This window comes from Haliotis rubra, unplaced genomic scaffold (assembly GCF_003918875.1).
Source record: "Haliotis rubra isolate DU_JTF1 unplaced genomic scaffold, ASM391887v1 Scf48, whole genome shotgun sequence".
Taxonomy (NCBI): Eukaryota; Metazoa; Mollusca; class Gastropoda; order Lepetellida; family Haliotidae; genus Haliotis; species Haliotis rubra.
In genome coordinates, this window is record NW_025767168.1 from 2,467,675 (window position 1) to 2,492,163 (window position 24,489).

General features: G+C 41.7%; 1 protein-coding gene across 1 annotated transcript; it reads right to left on the minus strand.

Moving 5' to 3' along the window:
• Nucleotides 1-2,737: 2,737 nt before the first annotated feature.
• On the minus strand, nucleotides 2,738-23,352 carry LOC124291054 (solute carrier family 12 member 3-like). Its single transcript, XM_046727957.1, has 23 exons — nucleotides 22,419-23,352; nucleotides 19,350-19,472; nucleotides 18,486-18,657; nucleotides 17,661-17,800; nucleotides 17,074-17,187; nucleotides 16,765-16,876; nucleotides 16,363-16,487; nucleotides 15,794-16,021; nucleotides 15,032-15,139; nucleotides 14,367-14,490; nucleotides 13,869-13,970; nucleotides 13,214-13,369; nucleotides 12,696-12,795; nucleotides 12,319-12,430; nucleotides 11,672-11,806; nucleotides 9,766-9,872; nucleotides 8,392-8,531; nucleotides 7,825-8,163; nucleotides 7,256-7,370; nucleotides 6,216-6,302; nucleotides 5,734-5,845; nucleotides 4,753-4,820; nucleotides 2,738-4,301 (listed from the first exon to the last, which is right to left on the minus strand). Exons 1-23 carry the CDS (start codon nucleotides 23,238-23,240, stop codon nucleotides 4,166-4,168), a joined length of 3,777 nt encoding a protein of 1,258 aa, XP_046583913.1. The 5' UTR covers nucleotides 23,241-23,352; the 3' UTR covers nucleotides 2,738-4,165.
• Nucleotides 23,353-24,489: the final 1,137 nt, after the last annotated feature.

The window sequence follows — 24,489 nt, forward strand, 5'->3', positions numbered from 1 at the left end:
AAGTAGATATGCTTTTATTCATTCCAAGTATATTTTACTGCATACATGCTCATTCTTGTTTTTAAGATACCATCGCAAAACACATGTAGATAAACAAGGAACATACACGTTTCTAATATGCCGGACAGTACCCTGTAACATCTTCCTGAGATGTATTTTGCCCAAGGACCATAACGTAAGGTCTTATAGCTTTCGTTTATTTGATTTAGTTTCCATCTTAACCAGATCGAATAAATCTCTCTGTCAAAAAAATACACAGTGTTGCTTTCGATTCCCCACAGTTAGTTCACAGTATCATTGTCCAGATGTATTATCATGAAGAACACAAGTCTGTATACTGACCATGCATTACTGTGGAAGTGGTGTTGCTCATTGGCTCAGAGAATGGGAAACCGTGTGCATCATTACAGATCATATTGTATCATCAACATTGCATCTTCAGTAATGGTTGTCTCCCTTTTCCCTTCAGGTTAATGCTCTATTGGCCTGTTCACTGCGTAGTTTGCATTCCACCACATTTATTGTTATTGTCCGATGTCTATATTTATAATACGCATAAAGGGACTCTGTGAAATGGCTGGATTTAAGATACACCTATGTTTTATGCTACATTAATATTTTGATTAGAATGGATAAATGAAAATATTTGCGTATAGATATCATTGATTCTCATTCACAAAAGATATCTGTTCCACATGTGACTGTATAAAGACGTCATGTAGCTGGAACAATGCTTAGTGCGGCGTTAAACAACTAACAAGCACAATGTCTTTATTGGAAAGTGAGCGTTGAGGAAGGACATGCATGGAACCTAGGGCATGGGTGTGACATGAAGTCCCAAGACGTGTGCTAGTTAATCACACGCTAGTTCTGATAGTAACCGAAAAGTTTGTAGTTGCATAGATGTTACTTTGTATAATGTGAGGTTTCAATACTTGGTTGCAGTGTTTGCCCTTAACCCTGAAAAGTTGCAGGCCCTAAGGACCCAGAACCACATAAAGTTGTGGGTCCTGATCAGAATGTGTAGATCCTATATTTTAGATGCAATATAAGTAATTCCCAGCAAACAGAAAATGTGACAACTAACAAACTGAGTTAAAGAGTTTAATTTAGAAATTTAAACTAGACATTACTGAGTGATATTTTCTTAAAAAATAATACTCTTAGTTATTGGGGATGAAAAAGCTGTCGGCCATAAGGACCTGCAGAAAACAAAAGCTGTGGGTCCGAGTGATTTTCAGTCGGCTTCGAGCCTAAGAACCGACGTTAATTTCGAACGCTGCTTGGTTGAGAAAATGTCATCTTTTGGTAGACAGGGGTGTGTCTCAGTGGAAGAGAATTTTTGCCATCATTGGTATTCTTTAAACGGAAGTTAATTTTGAGGCAACATTTGTGTGTTTTAGTATTGCCTATCTGAACAGAAATTACGATTCTTATGAATAAAGAAACCTGTCAGTATTGAGGGGAACACCACGATACCTGAATGTCCTTTATCGAAACTTAAAATTCATATGATTGCTATCTGCGGGGAAGTTCAGAATTTCATGTATTGCTCTCATTTTGAAAATGGATAATTGTCCTGAGTTTGTGAGTTTGCCGTATATGACAGTGATGTTCATAGTTGAAAAATCAAATACTGCCTCACAATTACACTAGGCTCTTTTCTGAGCTTGCAAATATTAAAAGCAAATCCTTTATGTTACTGAGAATCCACTTAGTATAACTTCCATGTTGTCTTGTGTGAATATAGAGAAAGTCCTTTCTTGGAGAAACATGTATCAAGGTTCATGACTGAGGCGGATTTGGTGGTATATTTGCATGACCCTGCAATGTTTGTCTGTGCTGATAAATGTGGAGTTTTGCAATCCTCCACGAAATATAATAGGACATCTGTGTAGGTTTTAGAGTCAAGCCAAAATTAGATAAGACTGCTGGGTGGTTTAAGAATCGGTGGCTGAATTTAAGGAATGGAGAAGAAACAAACTATGACCCCAGATCTGGAACTAAATATGTCACATCTGAAACTGAAGTCGACGGCACTGCTAAGTCATGTTACAATGGAGAATGGAGAACTGAAACTGTGCAATAGGAATTTCCTTTAGGACAATAAAGACATATCTTATCTTACCTTATCTTAATCCAGTATTGGATCAGAAACAGGACATTGCTCGTGAACAAGCTATCTGCAAGTTGAGTACCTGGTGAGGTGAGGTGAAATTGGGTTTTACGTCGTGCTTGAGAATATTTCGCTCATATGACGACATGCATGCGTGTGTATGTGTAGGTGCGGCTGCTTGTACTAGCCCAGACTGAAGCTGGTTTTATAGTGCTAGCCCACTGAGATACCATGCCGCAGTGAAGCATGAATACCCCACTCAGACACAGTATACTGACTCCGAGCCGACCAGTCCTTGTTGTACCCATTAATGCCGAGCGCCAGGCAGAGACCAACAAGTACCATATGTTAACGTCTTTTGGTATGACGCGGCCGGGGATCGAACCCGCGACCTTCCGCTCTCCGGGCGAACGCTCTAACCACTACACCACGGAGGCACCACGGAGGCGGTCTTGAGTACCTGGAACCTTGACACGAACTCAGAAGATTTCCCGACACTCAAGGGATGTAACCAGGAGAATCGGATTCCCAATACTTGTTTCATGTGAAGTGTAACTTACAGAGCCAAAGGAGTGGAAACATTTGGTCTTAGATCTACCACAGAAGTACAAACCAGAGTGGTTAGTTGGCAAAGTTGGCAAAAACATGGCCAGGTTTTATTCGTCCCAGAAATACAATTCTCTGAAAATATATAGCTACAAATACTCTTACAAAATATATAATACATCTACAAAACAAGTGATTATGGAGCTCAGAACAAGGCTTGATTTCAGATAAACTTCAGGCCATGATCTGAGGCAAACTATAGCTGAGTTGGACTCAGTTTCTAATATATATTGTCTGTGGTCTTGGAGACTAGATAACCGTGTCTGAATGTCTGCCACGAGGTCAGACTATCAGTAGGCGATACTGTGCCGCACATCTTCAGGTGAAACATGTTATGGAGGAAAGTATCGAGGAATGCTACATCCCGGCGTGCTGCTTGTTTCAGGACACTGCTCCTAGATGTACACGTGCCAAGCGGCTGCAGCTGCAGCTCCAAATTGGGGATCTGAGTTTCCTCCCCCTGTCCCTAACTGGCCTCACACAGCGCTCTCTGACATATACTGAACTCAGATCATACTTACATGATAAGAGTTGTTTTTTCCAAAAGAACGACGGGGTGAATGCTATTGTCGAGACAGTTTGGGGGGATGAAGATGAAGACCTAACCCTGATTTACCCTTGCAATCACGTATATTACATATACATGTATCCCGATTTGTCTCCTCAGCTGCTATTTAAAAACAAAACAATCACTGGTCTGTCTGGCACAGATTGGATTATATATAGACTGGCCTAAAATCACATGCAGTCACATGTAGGTGAATGTTAACCATGCCTTGTATCTTGGTTAACACATTCTCCACGTTATTTTAAATTTCTTCTTGTTAGTTTTAATAAAGCATTGCTTACTTGGGTTTAATGCTACTTCCCCTAAATGATATAACCAGTTAAACGACATATGTTATCTAACGTTTACATGACCATTGAAATATTTTTCACAAAACACTATGCATAAATACATTTGTCCAGTGACATTGTAACATGTCAAACACGCTTGGTGTCATTGTCATGAGGAGAATCATGGCCAACCACTGCAATATATGAGATCTGTACCCCTTGATGGTCAGCAATGATATATGTGAGGGGTTAAACTGGGTTTCCCGCCACTTGAACACTATCGAGTTTCAGTGCCAACAGGAATGATATGGGAGACGCTATTACTTGTGCCCCTGGTGATGATGGAATGTTGCAAGAAGCCGTGTAAAACATACACTCTCACTGAGTTACTCATGAATGGAGTTTTGCTGACCCAAGAATCGTAATCAGGGATTATCTGGGATTCGAGCTGATAACCGGTAGATCCTTGTACTGCTGAATGCTCAACAGTATTGTACTCACAGGAAAAAGTAACAAAGCACTCGGCCACGAGAAACATTGAATGTTTTTTCTAAAAGAACTCAAGACAATGTTCGAGGACCTCTAGTTCTATGTTGACCGCAGTCACTAAGAGAAATATGTAAGAACGCTCTCCTGGTTTCCGCGAAGTAGTAGTGTGGGAGGCAGGTTGCTGGTCAGGATCTCCAGCCAAGCCATGTACAACCCCGCTGGGCACGACGTCTTCCGTAGCACTGGCAGCGTCCTGGAAACAGTCAAACATCAATCTTTAACAGAATCACAATTCACGGAATGTGGTAACATTGTATGTTATGTTATTTTTTAATCTGCTTTCATTGATAACCTCCGAGAAAGGCTGATCATAAGAGGTGAAAGGGTGAGTGTATATTACACCACCAGTCGTTATAAGCATATGCAATGGTTAGTCAATTGTTCACCTAAAGAAATTCGACAATGTATTGGATAAGATAAAACAGGGAATTGCATCAGACATTAGTTTGGTTACTGATGCGTCTATTTCAAAATTCCTTCCAAAAGTCTGCTATAACATTTTCTGGCAGCTTTGCTGGGGCATGGAATGTTGTAACTTTGATCAAACGAAGAGTCGAAGAGTCGTAAGAAATCTGGGTAAAAAACAAATGACTCGGTGCTACAGAGAAAGTAGACAAGTACTTCTAAAGGAGAACAATACTTACATGACGATGAGCGCTGCCTCAGAGGAGTTTTCCAACAACAGCTCTCGGAGACGGAGTTTCATGTAGGTCTGGAATAAAGACAAGTGGCCAGTCTCTGAACAAGTTTCATTGTCCGGTGATATGAAGGAAAAATAACGCAAAAGATTGTGTCACACAGTCAAGTTTTCGTGATATAGATGTAACCAATTGCCTATATGCACAGACCAGATTTAATCTGTAAACATCCACCTGAATACTATCCTTGTCATGAGTGAGTGAGTTTAGGTTTACGCCGCTTTTAGCAATATTCCAGCAATATCACGACTGGGAACACCAGGAATGGGCTTCACACATTGTACCAATGAGGATAAGCGAACCCGGGTCTTCCATGTGACGAGCGAACGCTTTAACCACTCGGCTACCCCACCGCTACAACTTGTCGTGGATTCAACATTTAAGTGATTAAGTTGAAAGTCATACTATGACTAAACATAAATACCTACTCTGTGCAGCTGATGCTTATAATAATTTATGCATTATAAACACGATCAGTCGCTTGTGCTGAAAAGAAACATTACGTACATGAGAGTGGACGTGGTTTGCCGATGCGACCTAGTGTTGAATTGCACCGTCAATTCCTGTGACTACGATGAAGAAGTCTATTTATTTTTGAAGTCCCCTGAATTAGGAGGGGCGTTATTCTTGTCAAATTAAATGTTTTGGGGCGGTGGGGTAGCCTAGTGGTTAAAGCGTTCGCTCGTCTAGCTGAAGACCCGGGTTCGATTCCCTACATGGGTACAATGTGTGAAGCCCATTTCTGGTGTCCCCCGCCATGATATTGCTGGAATATTGCTAAAAGCGGCGTAAAACTAAACTCACTCACTCATTAAATGTTTAATTAAACTTGTTTCAAATGCATCTCCTCGATGTATCAAGAGTTGTCAAGAAGCAGGCATAGTATCATGACGTAGGTGAAGGCGGGTGAGTATTCAAGGATGTTACCTTATGTTTTTGTGCTCTGAGATCTGAGTCAGTTATTTTCCAGGGCAGGTCTGTTTGAGATTCTCCCGGGCGCAGCCGCCACCTGTAGATCATGGACTCGAATTCTTTGTAGCTGAAACAAAGCATGTGCACCCTTTTCACACATTATCTTTTCAAATAATACTGAGATGTGTTCAAGTCTTTGTAGCTGAAAGCATTGGTTCACAGGAAGTCAGGTGTACGAAGTTTTAAGCCACAGTAACCAATATTCAAGCTAAAATGACGTCAACCTGTAAATAAATAATCAAGTGCGGTCCAGACTTTATTGTTAACACAAACTCTTCTTACCTGGACTTTTACCCAGTGCAGCGTTAAAACAAACAAACACACGATGTTCCTACTTTCAATATTAGACTCAAGATCCTGATGGTCTTTTGTCAGATCTTACAGCAAAGTGGAGTCCATGTTTTCCAGTCAACAATGAAGGTACCATCTGTGCTTACCTCGCCCTCTTTGGTTTTTTCTTTATGTCTGGTATCACAGTGATCTGGGAGTAGTCGATGCGGAATTTACTGAGTAAAGTCGCCATCCTGCAAAACAGTGATAGATGGGATCAAACAACCATAAATGTAAATCAGTTTGGTTACGCCACGACATCGTGTCAGTGTTGTTGGTCGATGACGTTAACCTATGGAGTTAATACTGATGGACTAAGGATAATCAGCTGGAGTTCAACCGCACCGAAAGTATCCTGGTCTAAATCTGCCTAAAACCACTGGACCACTCGTGCCTTTCTAAATCACCCTCAGTACACTCAATTCACGTGTGTGCCTTTTCATATTGCAACTATTTCAAAATTGTATTCATATTTCCCACCATAACAGTCAGCAAGTCTTTAAAACCCTATTCAGGCGCGGAGCAAGCCAATATTTTTCGTGTAAGCCCCATAGGTTGCAAAACTTCATATTTAGATAGTATTGAGGGCTTGCCCAACATATTAGCAACAATCATGTGTAAGCCCGGGCTTTTTTTTATAATGGTAGCTACGGCCCTGCTATTTTTCTTCATTGTCTTGTTCATTTCAAACATGCCGTGTTCACGTGATTACGTTTACGAAAATCAATGTTTGTTTTGTCCGTTTACAAATCTGTTTTTCAGATATCATTTCTCTGAATGACTACATTTGGATGGTTTTCACGCAAGCGTTTAATTCGTTCCGTCCATTTTTTCTAACGTAAACTGCCCGGTAGAAGAAAGTATACTTCCGTGTTTGATGGTGGCCAAAGATGAAAGGAACAAGAAATGCTTAACCGATGTTAATGTACTTGATCGTATAGCAAAGCTTTATTGGATTAGTTTTAGTCTTAAAACAACTATTTTCAGCCAATCAACGTTTTGGCAACTCTGTAAATGTTCTGGTCTAAATTTCAACTTTATAATTTCTTTGACAGAAACATTTTTCAGTCTGCTGATAAGAAGGGAAGAAATAATCTGCAGATGATAAACATTTCCAAATCTGAGGCTAGAAAACTGGATCGAATACCTGCGATGGTCTTCTTCCATGTTGTCTCGCTTGGTTCCGGCACAGAACACCCGGAGTTTGCATCCCCGCCACTGTTTCCGGGTAGACAGGATCTGGGGCAGGAGCAGCGTGAGGCCTGGGGACAGAGGAAAACATACTTACGTACATTACACCTTCTTTAAAGTTATATTTTCAACGCTATTTTACACATACTGGAAGCTGTTTCGACATGTAAACCAGAGTGGTATCCTCTGGTATGGACGTTTATATCTAGTAACTATTCAGAGACTGATTTTTCCTGATAACTTCTTTGAGTGGTATTTGGGAAGTACACAACAGACAAACGTTCTGCTTGCCAACGGTACAAGAATCTGTACGAAACCAAGAAAGCTTTATTCATATTGATTATACGATGAAATAGCATGTATGACGTCACATGAATTCGCGAATAGCATCGAGTCTGTGAAGGATGCTACTTGCATGATTTCGATAGAGAAAAAGTATTAGACCAAGAAGGAAACTATATACAAGCATAACGCCTACTAAATACATACTAAATGTATCGCAAAAGCAGGAATCATCAAAATTACCTCCGTCATCAAAGAGCCACCAGACATCAATTGTCCCGACCTGACGCCGACGGAATCTGTTCCCAAGACGTTCGTCGTCGACAGATATACCTTTAATGAGCATGGCACGTTTCCGGTCGTATACGCTCTGTTCTACCCTTCCATCGGAAATGGACTCCTCGTCCTCGTGTTTAAATCCTACGTTTATTTCTCCGTCTAATTTCTTGGCGAGTTTGTCCAGTGGGATGCCGTTAGATAATTCGTCAACGACGACGGTTGGTACTGGTGTGACGTTGGACCTAGTTGTGAGTTTCTCATCCTCATCACTTTCTTCATCATCTGATTTATCGACATGAATTTCTGAAATTAGAACAAGTCCTTGAACGTGTTTCCAACGTTTACGTCAGCTATCAAATGCAAATGTATCGCATTTTGTCACCGTCAAAACCTGGAAATGTCGCATATTACTAACCAGATAAAGTTTAACATGAAGCAAGAAAACACCTGAACGTAGACCCCACGATAACTCACAACACGTTAACGTTATTTCCACAGCAAATGTAAAGAAATGAGTTTCATCCAACCCACCGTCATCAGAAAAGTCTGCAGTCGTCCATTCGCTGATATCCTCGTCCGTGGCGGAGAGAAGTTCGTCGGGAACTTTGTGGATGTCAAATCCTTCCACTGACCGCAGTATCCCCACCCCGTATCGCAGGTCACAGGCGTCGCTGTGAAAATAGTACACCTATGTTCACACAATATCAGGTGGAAAGAAATCACAAAATTCATGTAGACTGATCTGGGAACATTGATAGCCTTGTGGTCCAAGACTACGTTATTGTCGTGGTGAGTTGCTTCTCTATGGTGAGCTAACTTTTTGGACCTGAATCACATCGGCCTTTCTTCCCACTCTAAGTTAACACACGTGACAGAACTGAAATAATGTTAAAAGGGTTAACTTCACAGTACATTTAATGCTGGTTAGACAGAAACAATATTGTAGTTACTTAAAGCATGATACATCAACTTTGACATCAACTTTGGTATAAAAGTGCTACAGAGGGGATACTATCTTGTGAGACGTAACAGCATCCGGACAATGGCTCCGCATTTAGCAGTATTTCAGAAATATCAAAACAGAGTTCATCTGACATGGGCTTCACACATTGTACACGGGAATCCACCCCGAGCTTTCTGAACCAACATAACATACTTACATCTACCACAATCTATAACAAAAGAGACACATAAGATGGAGCATAAAGCAGCTTTTCAGTGAGCTGTCATATTATATTCACAGTTGTTCCTCGTGGTCAGTTTTCGGGTGGATTGTCATGCTTTTGTTGTCTGAAATTATAACGACTCTAACGTTCTTCGCGGACCTTCTATTGTATTGCAAGGTGTTGGTTACAGTGAGTGTTCCACTAAATGGATTCATGCCTGGTCTCATGATCTTTGGGCATGTAATGAACATCTTCTGGTTTGCTGTTTGCATCTGGTCAGCAGGGCATTGCAGTCTTCATTTCATCATTGTAGTTGTTTTTGTACATAAAAAGAGTTTTCTACCACTGACCCATACGAAAAGTGTGTGGTCAGTTCCTTGAGTGTAATGTGCATGTTGTTTAGTATCAGGTTATGTCATTGTTTGTACTGATGATGGGCCGTTCACAGCAGGTGCCCTTCATCCAATGTTTCACTGTGGCATGTGACGGGACAGCCTCCCCTTAAATAGCATGCAACCGTTCTTTTAGTTCTATTAATCCTCTGGGATAAATTTGATGCCGGCATAAACTCAGTTTTGTCTGCTACCTGGCAACTGAGTCGAAGTCAACTAACAGCTAGCCAGTGGATTGCCAAACTGGGATAAGTATAGCAATAATATGAATATATCGGGATCAAAACGTTCAGATACTAAGCTGGAAGAGAATAATAGACATACAGATCAGCATGTTGTCAACCTACTGTAGAACACAGAAGTAGTTGAAGACTACCCGAGGATCGTCCACCTGCCAGTCCCCCTTGTACCCGAGGACGATGGTGTTCGGTCGCAGCTTGCCTACACCCGATGTCTGGAAATGCAGTTTTTGAAATCACTTAATACATGATATGATCTTTGTTGGTTAGAGCCGCATTCGACAACCTTCAAGCTATGTGGCGGCGGGTTTAAACACTCGAGTCGACAACCTTCAAGCTATGTGGCGGCGGGTTTAAACACTCGAGTCGACAACCTTCAAGCTATGTGGCGGCGGGTTTAAACACTCGAGTCGACAACCTTCAAGCTATGTGGCGGCGGGTTTAAACACTCGAGTCGACAACCTTCAAGCTATGTGGCGGCGGGTTTAAACACTCGAGTCTAGACTAACGATGAAGTAATTGACATTATGACATTATCTACGCAGTTTGGGTTCGATGACATGCATCAACCACATTAGTGAACCCAGGAACCATATAATAGATATGTTACATGGTCTCTGGTAAACCTTATTACCCGATGCCGTTATTTCCCTTTCATCAATTGTAACGCCTTAATATGTCAACTATAATAGCTTCATAGACTGATAATTTCATCATCACCACACAGACGATAATGCGAAAACGTTAATCACAAAAAAGCACACGAAACGTTTGCCCGCCCATTCAATTATCAGCCTATCAGTAAAATCGTAACACATGTTATATTTGGGATTACTTTTCATTCTAAGATGCTTCGGTGAAAGATCAAAGGTGCCGACAGTACTTTTTCAGACGATAATGTGCAATTTTTGCATTACGTCAAGATGGCGTCACTGCGCCATTCTAGTTTGCCCCCTCGTAATTGAACACTTTTGCATTACGTCACAACGTAACCGACGTCGCGATGCATATCAGTTGTCATCGCCTCGTACAGCCTCCTACACTAAACTACTCCGTAGCCCCCGTTTCTTTGTTTGCATATGCTTCACTCGGCGAGCATCCCTGGTGGTAACGTTACGTTTATGTTTTTCGACGGATAAAATGTCTCAGTTCGACTCAAAATTAAACAGCGACACGGCAACGTTCGCAATATTTACATGCCCACAATGCATCCGTGGAATGTCGCGTGACTAGTCAGCTTCATCTGGATGTACTGATCTAAACTTACGTTGGTAGTAGAAATGCGACGTTCATATTGCCCCATATGGTTTACGTTAATCACAGATATAATTAAACTAATTTAGAGAAGATATTTAACCCGAACGTAAACCGTCATCAAACTGTTTATCACTTGTTTTTCTGGTAACGTGCGCCTTTACGTAGGGGGACATACACATCAATAGAACAGCGCGTCAGTTTGCCCTGAAAGAGGATTGTTAATTTAGGTCACCGACTCTTTACTGTTTGTTTTCTGCCTTAGATTTATCGTCGGTAAGTATTAAATTTGGCATCTTAGAAAAGAAATACAATTCGCTCTACCACCGTGTATAGTGTAATAACGTGCTTAGTTAAGTAATGTACAAATTCTGCTACTTTTTATTGGGTTGAGTCCCATCCGGATTCGAACCCACATTCTCAGAGTTAGGCACCTAATCGCCAGCACATAAAGTCAGCCGTCTAACCCACTGAGCTACCGCGGCTTCCACCAAAATCAGTAAAACCGTAGTCCGTTAGTGGGCGTGGCCCATAGTAAAAGTCCGTAGTCCGTTAGTGGGCGTGGCCCATAGTAAAACCGTAGTCCGTTAGTGGGCGTGGCCCATAGTTACGTCCATGATCCTGTACACAGGACCGTTGAACCGGACTGATTAACCAAACTCCACAAGGTATAAATAAACATGAATGAGAGCGAGGAGACTGCATTTTCAGTTACTTCCTTTGAATGTGATTGAATGAATATAAATGACGGAAAAAGTACCTGTAATATCGCCTGGACGCCGATCCTGAGATTGGGGGCAGCGATGTTTGTGTAGAAGGCACGAAGGTTTCTGTTATTGAACCACTTGTAGGCAGCCGTGGATCGTATGTGGGTCACATGATCACACAAATCACCCTGAGAAAGAAATAGTGATCTCCGTAATAACTGAATCCAATATCTTCGTCTCGTAAGAGTTTATTAACTATGCTTATCTCACAGATTACAGATACTTTATCATTAAATAATTGTATTGTCAAAGATAGGCATTGTAACAGAATGTAACGGCCCGGTATGCATGTCTATTTTCTATAAGAGTAAGTAAGGGATCAAAGAAATGCCGGTCTTACAAAACAAAGACGTTACTACTCCAGTGAAACTCGCGGATGTGGGCGTGGTGAAAAGGTCTTAATCTGGATGATTATTTTCAACCCAAATGAGATGGATGCTAGCGTGGCAGAGTCACGACTCACGGTGTTCCAGCCAACTGAATTACCCTAGCCATATTTGACAGATGAAATGAAATTACGTCTTCTTTCTGAACAGAACACCTTTAAAATCGAACTTGAGTTTCCTTCATATCAGCCTGTCATATCTATAGTCGATGCCTATATGGGTATATGTAATCGTTGTCAGGGGTCAGCACTGACCAGTAGCACGTGCGCACAGACCAGGAGGGACTGTTTCTGTGTGATGGTGGACACAAAGTCGACCAGGGCTGGTCTGTTCCTGGGATAACCGCTGAGTACCAGGATCTGAGGGCTGAAGTACAGGTGAGCATCAACCATTATATGTTAATTATACATACAGGTTATAGCATGTTAGTTTGTTTTCATATGTGCATATTATACCTCTTTTAAACCCTTTGGGTTGTTTTGATGTGTAATATGAAAAATGCCATGTAACCTTATATACAATAAATTCAAGTTTATGTTATCCGATGTTTAATGTGTTAATGTGAACTTGTCACTATGACATATAAGCAAGCATCTTAACTGTTGTAAATTCATTTAACGATTTAACTTACCGGTAGTTTTTAACATGTTCGTCAGTATCAGCTAGTTTCAGTGTGCCCTGCAAAGCATCCTTGTACGCATGCGCTTGTGTTGAAGAGCCCCAGTTCACATCTGTAGCAAGAAAGAATAGTACACCGTAAGGGGTATGAAACTAGACCTTAGCCGCTATCATCACGGGTTGTCGTGGGTGGGCCAGTCGTCTACAGTGCCGCAATTTGCTGTGCAGAGTTGTGTCCCTTGCACGCGTCAGAAACCTGTTAGATTAGTTCGAATCCTTATTCGCCCCGGTTATGTTTCCAGGATTGCCAACACCATACCTGTTGTGAAAGTGTGAGACGTGTTTTACTTCGGACTTTCCTCCCACATTTAAACTTACACTCCACTACTGGCATACTGGACTACCACACGTGTATCAACTATTGGTTTGCACTGTTTGGTATTTAAAGGTCTATAGGATACAATTTGACGTTTGCTGACAACAGAACAATCAGCATTCACTCATTCACTAATTAGGGTAATAATACGTCACCTGGTTTTCTGTGCTTGAGAAACAGGTACAGCGCTGTGATGACGACGAATGTAACGAGAGCTGCCCACCAGTTGATGAGGAACATGACAGCTAGACAGAGCAGGGCTCCCACAAGGCTCACCCACTTGTTGTACAGCTTGTAGCCAGGTCGGAACCCTGCAGGAGAAACAGGGGCATGAACAGGCATGAACATGATGAACTAACACTGTAACTAGGGTCTTCTTTTTAATTGTATATTAATCCATCTCAAGTAACACCACGGTAGATTTGTGTTTCATTAAACCGAAACAAAAACAATATTTGGTCGTAACGTCTGGCTGGCTGAGAAGTCTGTATAACCTATCAGGGGAGTAGACGAAAAGACTTCAAAACAAGAGACGTTGCTAGAACTTATCAGGGACGTTGACGAATAAGGCTTCAAAACGAGAGAAGTTGCTCCAACGTACACGGGGTGATGGTTAATAAAGCTTCGAATCAAGAGAAGTTGATATAACTTACCAGGAGAGTAGACGTTTTGACTTCGAAACAAGACCAGTTGTTGTAAACTTACTCGGGGGAGTAGACGAATAAGGTTTCAAAACAAGAAACGTTGCTATAACTTACCTGGGGAGTTGATTAAAAAGGCTTCGAAACGAGAGAAGTTGCTATAACCTACCAGGGGAGTTGGCAAAGGAGGCATCAAAACAGGAGAAGTTGATGAGAGCATACGCCATGAGGAAGAAGTTGGATATGATTGGAGCAATGATGTCCAGGGCGCCTGAAACATATATGCAGCATTCCAATCAGGGATGGAAAACCAGCTTCAGTGCATCGCGACATCCTCATTGGATCTCGCTCCCACATTGATGTCAGGCAACTGATGGTTGTCGTAAGAGTCCACTACAATCGATGTGCCCGCTGACTGCGTCAGTACAACGAAGATACGTTAGAGAACTCTGACAATATCTATCTATCTTCTCAACCCTGACACTACGTTCCCTCCAGTTTCGAGTATCAGCATATTGTATTGCAACAAAATTACCGTTACCCTCTCTTCGGTTTGGATAATATTCAAAATAATAGTTTTAATCAAGTTTGAATCATGAGACTATGCGTCAGTGTTACTATTAATCTAACACTCCGTTTACAACATTCAATGTCAAATGTTACATACCCACGCATGTCATAGCTACACAGATGCCAAAGGTCAAGAAGTAGCCTCGCTTTGGTTCTCCTGATTTGCCGAAGCCTTTGGCAAAATAACCAATGAACGGAAACAGACCATCTTTGCCCAGCGCCTGCAAGATCGGTACAGAGACATAAGACAATGGGGTCTGATACAGCAAAATACTATTGAAAGGACCAAGATCAGACATCAAAGTCTTTAGAATCTTTTATTTGAGTTTTAGTTGATGTATGGTTATACCTCCTCATACACTGACATACTTTAAAGAATATAAAAATATATATTAAATAACTTGAAAGGTAATTACATGTATACATGTATATTGTATCACAAAAATGAACACTGAAATATCCTTTTTGTAATACTGTAAGAGCCGGTCTGTTATAACGACAAGGCCCTCGAAAAGGGTTATGACACTAAGAAGGGTCCAGGGGGTAACAGATCATACTACAGATCCCAAATGAAATTAATGGTGGACAGGGTGACGTTCCACAAAGCGATCGTAACGGCTACAATATCTGTGTGGGACAGGCCTCTGGTCTTTACTATTGGCCTGATCTCAAAGTAACTGACGTTAATAAGGACCCCTGTTAGTACAAGAAGAAACAGCGAATATCTAGATTAAATGTAGCATTGACGTGGGCGACACGCACCTGGAAAACCTTGGGGGCACTGACGATGCTTGCTAGCGCTGATGACAGGGTGGCAGAGAAGATACCGGCCAGGATCAACGGTTTGAAGGCAGATGCGATACCCACTGCCTGAAAGAAATGGTAACACTTAGCAAACGTAACGCTTTTAACTGCATACACTACATGTAACACTCGGCCTGGAGATGATATCTTCAGCTATCGGTGAATGACTTTCTCCAGAGAGTTGGGATTGCAACGGACACTGATAAACTGACCGTTTGGAACGTTTCTTCTGCAAACCATGCTTGTCGAAAGAGGCGACTAACGGGATCGGTGGTCATCCTCGATGACTTGTCATGTCATCGCATTCCAAATGCGCAGATCGATGACCATGGTGTTAATCACTGGATCGTCTGGTCCAGCCACGACATTTTACAGAACGCCGCCATATAGCTGGAATACTACTGCATGTGGAGATAAGACAGGCGTAGCAAGCCAATGTTAGGTAGGTTGCAAAGCGATAGATGTAGATAGTATTGAGGCCTTGCCCAACCTTTATAGCAACAATCATGTGTAAGCCCGGGCTTTTTTGTATAATGGTAGCTACGAACCTGTAAAGAACAAATGAACCAAAACGGGTTCTATAAGCTGTTCGTGGGGTTTTATCACCAGCAACAGCGCTATCATAACACACGGCACTCGTGTGGCCACATCGTCCATATTTCAATCTGTGTTCTTTAAAACTGTTTTCTAACAATGAGCGTTCCTGAAACCTTGTCATACCCCGTTGTCGTTTTGGAGTCCATATTTGCACGTGGTGTTTCCACACTGAGTGAAGTTGGCGATGGTGAGAGCCACTTCGCTGAAGTTGCCGGATGCAGCTTCCAGCACGGAGAAGCCAACCGCATCCCTCAGAAGACAGCTGCCACACGCCCACACGATACCCAGGTAGATGACAGTTGTCAGGAATATAGCCAGAAAGGTTCCGCGAGGGATCGCAGCGGAGGGGTTCTGTATGGGTGATACATGTGGTTTTAACAACCTTGAAATGAACAGTACACCCTCATTGTTTTCTGGACGACGATACCTTTACCATAGAAAGTACTCTTAGAGGATCCTTCATCCCAACCAACACTCGTCTTCAAAAGATTGTTAAAACGTGTCTTCCTTTTCAACCTTTACTTTTCTTGATATTGTGTATGTCAAATCCAGTATGTTTAATGGGCTTCACATTGTGCCCATGATAACACTCTACTCATGTGCAGGAAAATTTACCTTTATATAATACAGTATTGCAATGCCTGTTATTCTAAAAGCAAGCAAGCATGTTTTAAAGGCAGTGTTCAACCAACCTTCAGGTCGCCGGATATGTTGGCCCCAGCCAGTATCCCAGTAGCAGCTGGGAAGAAGATGGAAAATACTTGAAAGAAACTCGTCTCCCGGAAGTCAGGTCCAAAGTTCTCCATCAATAACTCGCCTACAAATGTACAAAATGTCCACATTTAACCCAGCAGTTAAAGGGTGTTATGATGAAAGGAATCACAATTGAATAGATTAACGTGTAACATTGTAATTAGATAACTATAAGATGAATGATGTTAACGTATCATCATGTTCCACAGACATTACAGACACTTCAACATGGAGCGACGACGATACTATCACCATGATGTTTAGACCTGGGTCAAGTTTTGTTTTGGGTTTTTGGTTTTGTTTTTTGTTTGTTGGTTTTTTTTGTTTTGGGGGCAAGTTACCTGAGTAGCCGACGAAACCCTTGGCCTGTCTCTCTGGTGTGGCGGGGAGGAAGGTGCCCACGAAGAAGTTGACAATGGCTGCCATCAGCACCACCAGGAGCACCATCTGAGCCTGTAAGGAAAGCAGTCATTCAGATCCACTCGGTATATTCCGTTCTGTCATACCGAGAGCAAATATAGATAGTGTGATGGATAAATTAATACTGTACTAACGGCGACGATGTTTTAGTGTTTCACAAAATATGCCCTCCTTCAGCTTTGAGATGGTGACAGTTTGACAATGATGCGGGTTGTACATTATAACAGTACCTTCGATTCGAAGTCCAGCCCAATCAGCACGATACCTAGGATAAGGAACGACGTAGCCACGCCGATGATGCGGACCTCGTTGATGGAGTCACCAGTTATGAACGTTCCGTACTCCTGCAAAAAGTCATTGAGTGAAGCGTGCCTCTATACACCGTGTCCATTAAAAATACATGCATACATATGGACAGGTCCCTGCTACGTGATCCCCGATTTAAGACACAATTTAGTCTTAAGTCCAAGTTTTAAGAGTTAAGACAAAATATGGACACTTTAACAGGACATCGGTATACAGAAACAGTCAGTGTTATAAGTCATTTAGAGACACGGTGGGGTTATGCAAGAATAGGGACCCCTAGTTATGCAAGAATACGGTGATAGTTGGATCGAATCAAAGATTTGCCATGATCGAACATCTATGCTCGTACGTTTCAAAGTGTTAAAAGTTTAAGATCTTCAACACGTTTGGTTTGTTTCCCACAATGTCCTCATATGTCGTGCTATAACAGAGATAATGACGTTCATAACGTGACGGTAAACTAACCACACTCGCCCATCGCAGCATATACTGTCAGAATGACCCAACTCACCCACATCAGGTCACGGACAGTTTCAGCGAATCCCACCACGTACATTGCGGCAGCCACGGCGTTGGCCAGAGAGAAGACTATCCCTATAGCTCCCCCGAACTCCGGCCCCAGACTGCGGGAGATCATGTAGTAGGCGCCCCCTGGGACACGGCAAACAAAACAAAAATATACCCAACTCTGATATGTCTCATCTAAATCTCTGGTAGATGAAAGACACGGGATACGAGACATATTATAACAAGTCCTACATAGAAACGTTTGTCTGAACTGACAGTTTTGCAAACTCTATCTGAATCACAGAAGGGACGTTCAACATATTCTAAACTAATCTTATAACGAACACGGTTATAACGAACAAATCCTTTTTTCGTCCCGGTTACTTGCTGTATTTTTAGGCGAAATGCATATGACGAACAACGGTTGTAACGATCTAAAACTAATGGGGCTGTCGAGTTATTACCATAGTTTACTCTATTATATCGAGGATAATTGAGGAATACAAACAATACAATTTAATTATTTCAATAGCTTAAAATCAAACAAAGAGTTGCGTATTACCTGAAACACAACTCGCACAAACATAGATGTTACCTATGGCCGCGTCTGTCAGCTATTACCTTGAATAAGGTCTGATATAATATCAAATAGTACTTGCAAGAACGTTTGACAAATTGTCAGGACGTGAAACAGTTGGTGAACATTTGTCCATTGCGCGTGTATGATTATAACAACCCTGACCAAGCCTTCTAATCTGTGTGCCAAGGATTATGTTGCATAAGGCAAGGGCAACTAACGAGTGTTAACATTGGCATATTTGTGAGTTACCTCCCCTGACCTCTCCATTGGTGCAGATGGCGGCCATGGACATGGTGGTGATGGAAGTGACGAACGCCGACAGAAGGATGATGACGGATGCGAACCCGATCCCAGACCTCCCTGTGATCCACGTCAGGCGGAGGAACAACATCACCCCGAAGATGTTCAGCAGGCACCTCACCTACATCAACACGGCAATACGTATTCAAACTGGCTTTGCATCTGAATGTGTTCGCGAACAATTATAGTATTATCAGAATTGGTAGTGGTTCCTAAACACATACATATGACCAAGTCTGAAGCGTGAGATAAATTCCTAAAATCGGATGATTTTTGTCGCATTTTTTGTAAACGTAAATGGTGAGCGAGTGAATTTGGTTTTACGCTGCTTTCGGCAATATTTCAGCATTATCACGGCGGGGTTACACCAGAAATGTTCTTTAAACATTGTACCCATGTTGGGAATCGAACCCGGGTAGGCGTGACGAGCGAACGCTTTAACCACTAGGCTACCCCCGTAAAAGGTCAGTGGGTATACGTATAAGTTGGTTACAGGGAGTTTTACTACTATGTGAGCAGTACGCCCACCGCTCCAGGTCGATTGGAGAAGATATTTCCCCTGAAAGTTGCTTTCAAAAGTTAATTATTCTTCAGGTGAAATTGATTTGGATATTGTTGACTTTAATGGTCGTTTTGAGTTGACTGTACACAAAGAATGGACTGTACAACGCAGCATTGTGTTTCCCTTTACAATTTATATGTTGTCAATGTAATGTCATGTTAAATGTTAAGCAAAATACCATAATACATTGACCGCCTCAGATATTGTTTGAAATTGATCACATCATTCAGTGCTTTCCATCGTCAACATACCAAGACCCCCTGGATCCATCCTAACTTGGCGGCTGGGCGTGACTTGACTTCCGCCTTCTTCCTGGTACCCCCCGAGTCATCATCATCACTGTCAGGGAGGTCCTCGCCCAAGGGGATGGGTGACTGGAAGTAGAATATATTTGAATATCTGAACTCACTTTGTGAGCGTTTTAGGAATACACTGGTTGTACAGTAGATGTTGAATCAATTTCCACGTCCAAACCAGCGGTTGATTGCATGAACAGAATTCCACGCCGTCGGGCGCCGATGAGTGAACTCGGTCTGTGGTATATCTTCAGTGACGTGTGTAACAGGCAACAGAAAGCAGTCAGATTGGTGATGGCTAATACAAACAAGCAAAAGTTATTGGAATGTGATACATTTGATACTGGTATCATCATTTGCAGTGTTGGCCTCGTTTGCAGTGTTTAGGAAATGTTTAATAACGTTTTGAGAAAGTTTGATGCGTATAAGTCAAATCCAACTTATAGTGTATAGTTAATGTATCAAACAGGGCGCCATTAATAAAATCGTATATTTGCTTTTTGAGAGAACCCGGTCCGCCAGCTCAGATTTTAGCCGGACCGATGATACCCCCAAAGCACACATACCGTCTTGGACTTCACATGCAAGCAGCCTGGCTAAGCAGTTAATCTGGACAAACGACATTTCATTTCAAATGACGCAATCATCTGGTGACAAGTCTATGGCAGACAGTTGGCCTGTATCCAGTCTTTCAGACAGTCCGATTACTCGCCTTGTATATATATATATACTGTTGGTTTGGTTGTTACAACAACTGTTCTAACAAACCCAGGAACAGTATCCATATTTCCAAGAAAGGGTTTTGCCACATTTTCTACGTTAATTCTTTATAAACAAACTGTCATGATTCGATATCAGGATTTTACGTCACATTAATTGTATCAGGATGTCACATTAATTGTATGGGTTTCCATGATTGTTCAAACTGCCAATGACTTTTATTAACTGCATGGCTGCTCATCTCCTTCATACCACAAGACACTGTAGCTCACCTTTTTCAAATAATGAAACAGATAGCAAAGAAATAATTTGCAGTCATGTATATAATATAAATTTACTAACAACAGATATGTTTAGGTCATAACACATAGTGTGTTGGTATCATGTGCAGTAACTGTAATTTTTTTATAATTAATCTGTTACATTAGTAGCCTATAGAATCTTGTTACTGTTTATGCATGGAACCTTGCAGAGTAATTACCTTACATCTGCTATTTTGTATCTAAGGTTCGGAATTAATTACCAGTGTGGTAAATGTAAACAATCGGAACTGCATAGTATTCGCCCGGGATAACAGTCTACAGGTAAATATACATGTACTTTAGCATTGAGTGGGCTTTGTGTAAACTCGTCTAAATGGGTTCAGTTTGGTGCAAGTGTACTTACGGTATACAGAAATGGTTGTTGATTAGCGGGGACAGACAATAGCTGTAAACATCCAGCATGGCGGAAGGTATTAATTCACCAACCGTGTCCCAAAGAACATGTTAGGGGTCAAGGCAACACACAATGGGAGAACTGTTTCCGTCGATTGTCCCTTGTCTTGACAACTATATAGATGTGATCTACAATATATTACTCCCGGGAAATATACAAGTTATTGCATCCCTAATCAATAAAGAGACTATGTAAGCTTATGCAGTAGGCATATTCACTTGCTGATGTGCAACAGGTAGAAAAACTTATTTGTTTGAACGTATAATCAACTGATCGCATCATACAATTGTTTGCGTTACCTGTTTCTTGGAGATAAAATATGATATACGGATGAGTTTGACGATGCATGTAATTGTTAGATAAAAAGTATTATGAGTTTATCCACCTGATGATAAGATGGGATAAAAGAGTTTCTGGAATTCAATATAACATCCCAACGAGTAGAAAAAGACCGCCCAAATCAAGCTACCTAACAGAACGTAACACGTGCATACGACCCCAAAATGCTAGATTTTACAAAGCTTGTTATGCAATTGCATTAATTAAATATCTTGAATCCAAAGATCTTGTGTACAGCAACAACACGGCTTTCACATCTTGTTCATCTGTCTATCTGTTAGTGTTTTTGTCTGTTATGAGAAGACTTGAACTTGAATGATCCCAGCGACACGCTACATGTGTGAGGAAGAGTTATGATGGCGAGCCTGGGCTTAACAGTAGAACCGGTTTGTCGTTTTCATGACTTTATTATTTCACTCCCTGAAAATTCCAGGTCTTCTGGTTACACGCACATGTCAACCACTGTCATCACACAGCTCGGCAGGTTTGTACCTGTACAGGGGTTGAATATTCATATACAATGTATGTGACTCGCCCACCAACCTCATACATACCTAATGACCTATCTGTAGTAGTAGTAGTAGTAGTAGTAGTAGTAGTAGTAGTAGTAGTAGTAGTAGTAGTAGTAGTAGTAGTAGTTGTTGTAGTAGTAGTAGCAGTATTTAGTTTTGGTTTGGTTGTTGTTTAACGCCGCACTCAGCGATATTCCAGCTATATGGCGGCGGTCTGTAACTATTCGAGTCTGGACCAGACAATCCAGTGATCAACAGCATGGACATCGATCTACGCAGTTGGGATACGATGACATGTGTCAACCAAGTCAGCGAGTCTGACCACCCGATCCCGTTAGTCGGCTCTTACGACAAGCGTGGGTTACTGAAGACCAGTTCTAACCCGGATCTTCACCGGATTCTGGCATATGTGAATGACGAATATCATCATAGTGACTCGTGCCGCACTTATATCTATATTATAATTAGTAGGTAAATTAGAATACGGGATATTCGACAAAGTATCAGCTGGAATCGTCAAAAACAAAATTTCTCAAAGCAAAACTATTCCCCATACAGTGAGGGAGTATGTTTAACGTTGCTTTGGCAATTATTCAAGGAATGTCATGGCGGGATACACCAGAAACAAGCTTCTCACATTAAAACGTGTATGGAAAAGAACCAGGAATCCGGAGACCACTTTAACCTTTAAGCTACACCTCATTTCTTAATATATTCTTTTAACCTTAACACATACCTGTTCTTCGCGAAGCTGTTGGAGTGTTGGTCGTTGTCGGAAGTTGTCGAACGCGCTCGTGACATTCTTGTAATGGTCCGCATGGGGGAGAACCTCGTATGGGTCCCGGAAGGTCCTGTCTGACTGGAAACTGCCCCTGCTGGCTTGGCTGTACATGGAAAACACAGACATTCTCGGGGACATCAGGTAGTTGTTGTCGGGGCCGTTGGGGAACGCTCTGTCATCGGGGGCAGACAGGTAATTTGAAGGCATACTGATTATTTCCGGCTGTTCGTCGATAAGAACCGTTGAACCTTTCCGACTCGGAACAATGGAAGGTGCATGTCCGCTGTGGTCCGACCCTTGAGAATACACCGAAATCTTTCTGGGATTTGTACGCCCTGTTCGTAGGTTTTTCTCATAGATTAGATGAACCGGGTTACGTTCATGGTTTGTATGTTGGTCCATGGTGGCGTTGTCTTTGACGACATCCCGCTCCTCGTCTTTGTTATCCTCATCCTCAATTACTTCCCCAGCTTCTGAATCCGGTCCTATGATGTTGATGGTAACTGAGTTTTCTTCCCGTCCTGCTTTAACGGATGGTTTCGGGACATTAACATAGTCATGATCTTCACTATTCTCATACTCGTCATTCTTCAAATTCATGAGGACAGTTGCATCCATCTCCACCTGCCCCTTCCTCCGTGTTGGACTTGAAGGTGAAGAGGGTGCTGGCATATCTGTCACAGGGTTGGCCTTGTCTGTCTCGCATTCCTTTTCTTGACTTGCATCATGGCTTAAGTTTAAAACCGTTCTACACAGTCCGCCTTTTTCCAGCTCCATGTCAAGTGGTTGTTACCCAAGGATGAAATACTATTTCAACGGGATAAAGCCAAGGCGAATACCTTGCACATCCACAGAATGTACGACGTCCTATTGTCTCGTATTCTTGTAATTATGCCCCTAGCATCTAGAGTGACAGCCAGGCTCTCTTATATAGCCGTCTTGACGTCACGCCTACATGCATTGGAATCCCTATCTCCAGGAGGTGATAAAAATCGCCATTAAGACTCGGTGAATAATTATCTTCATATGCAAAACAGAGGACTTTTCTAACGTAAGCAATGTTCCTTGCGCATTTAGATACGAGTGTTATTTGTATGGCAGGGGTCCGGGAGGCGGCGCTAATTCATTCCTTCAGTATGGGCATCATTAATTTCTTATGTGTCACTTAGCTTTTTCACCGTGACAGATCTAGAACACTAGAGAAGCCGGTGGTCCTGTATGAATCACCTACAGGGATCTATGCATACATGTCTGATGTTATTCAACAAGTGGACGGGAGATAACACCCATGTATGATGGTGGCATAATAGGAAACAAACAATAAATGGTAATTCGATAGTCTTTACTTGATACGGATATTAGATTTGTGTTTTAGTTGATGTATTCAGCCTAGTAACGTTTCGACAACGTTTGTGAAGAAGTTGTGGTCAATCCAATCTTAACGTGTTTTCTTCCTTTCACAAAGCAGGTTTTGTCGAGGCTCCTTAGCATTTGTTATTGCATTTTTTGTACTTGTAGTACCAACTTGGGATATTAATGCTATTGATATAGTGTAATCTGAAGAAAGAGATGTGTTGCTACTGGGATTCGAACCTGCGAATCTGTACCACAGACTTCTGAATGTAGTCTTCTGCCACGGCGTCATGGACGAGACTCTGTGAAATCAACAACAATATTTACTGAAACCGTTATAAATGTGGTGCTTTCGTTGAGTTATTCTGTATATTAATGATATTGTATTCATTTATCGTGCGTGTAATGTGGTAGACTTTCGTTATCAGATCAGGACCGTGAGATAGAAGAAAAAAACACTCCATTTTTATAAGCACTATGTTTGCTCATTATAGATGGGCAAGTAATCTAAAATGATTAATAGATGGTACAAAAGCAGGTCCTGTATGGATGGCGTACTTGCACCAGGCGTGCACTTCAAAGTCGAATCGCCAAAATGGAGAAGAACGCGTGTTAAAGACACCGGAAACTCCATGTGCTTTATGTGAAGACAACCATCTCAGTGTTCTCACGG

Coding starts and splice junctions, on each gene's coding strand:
- LOC124291054 (XM_046727957.1), bottom strand. CDS start 23,240: ATGGAGCTGGAAAAAGGCGGACTGTGTAGAACGGTTTTAAACTTAAGC. Junction 17,188..17,660: donor CTGTCCGTGACCTGATGTGG/GTGAGTTGGGTC, acceptor GACTTTTTGCAG/GAGTACGGAACGTTCATAAC. Junction 15,140..15,793: donor GACTCCAAAACGACAACGGG/GTATGACAAGGT, acceptor CATTTCTTTCAG/GCAGTGGGTATCGCATCTGC.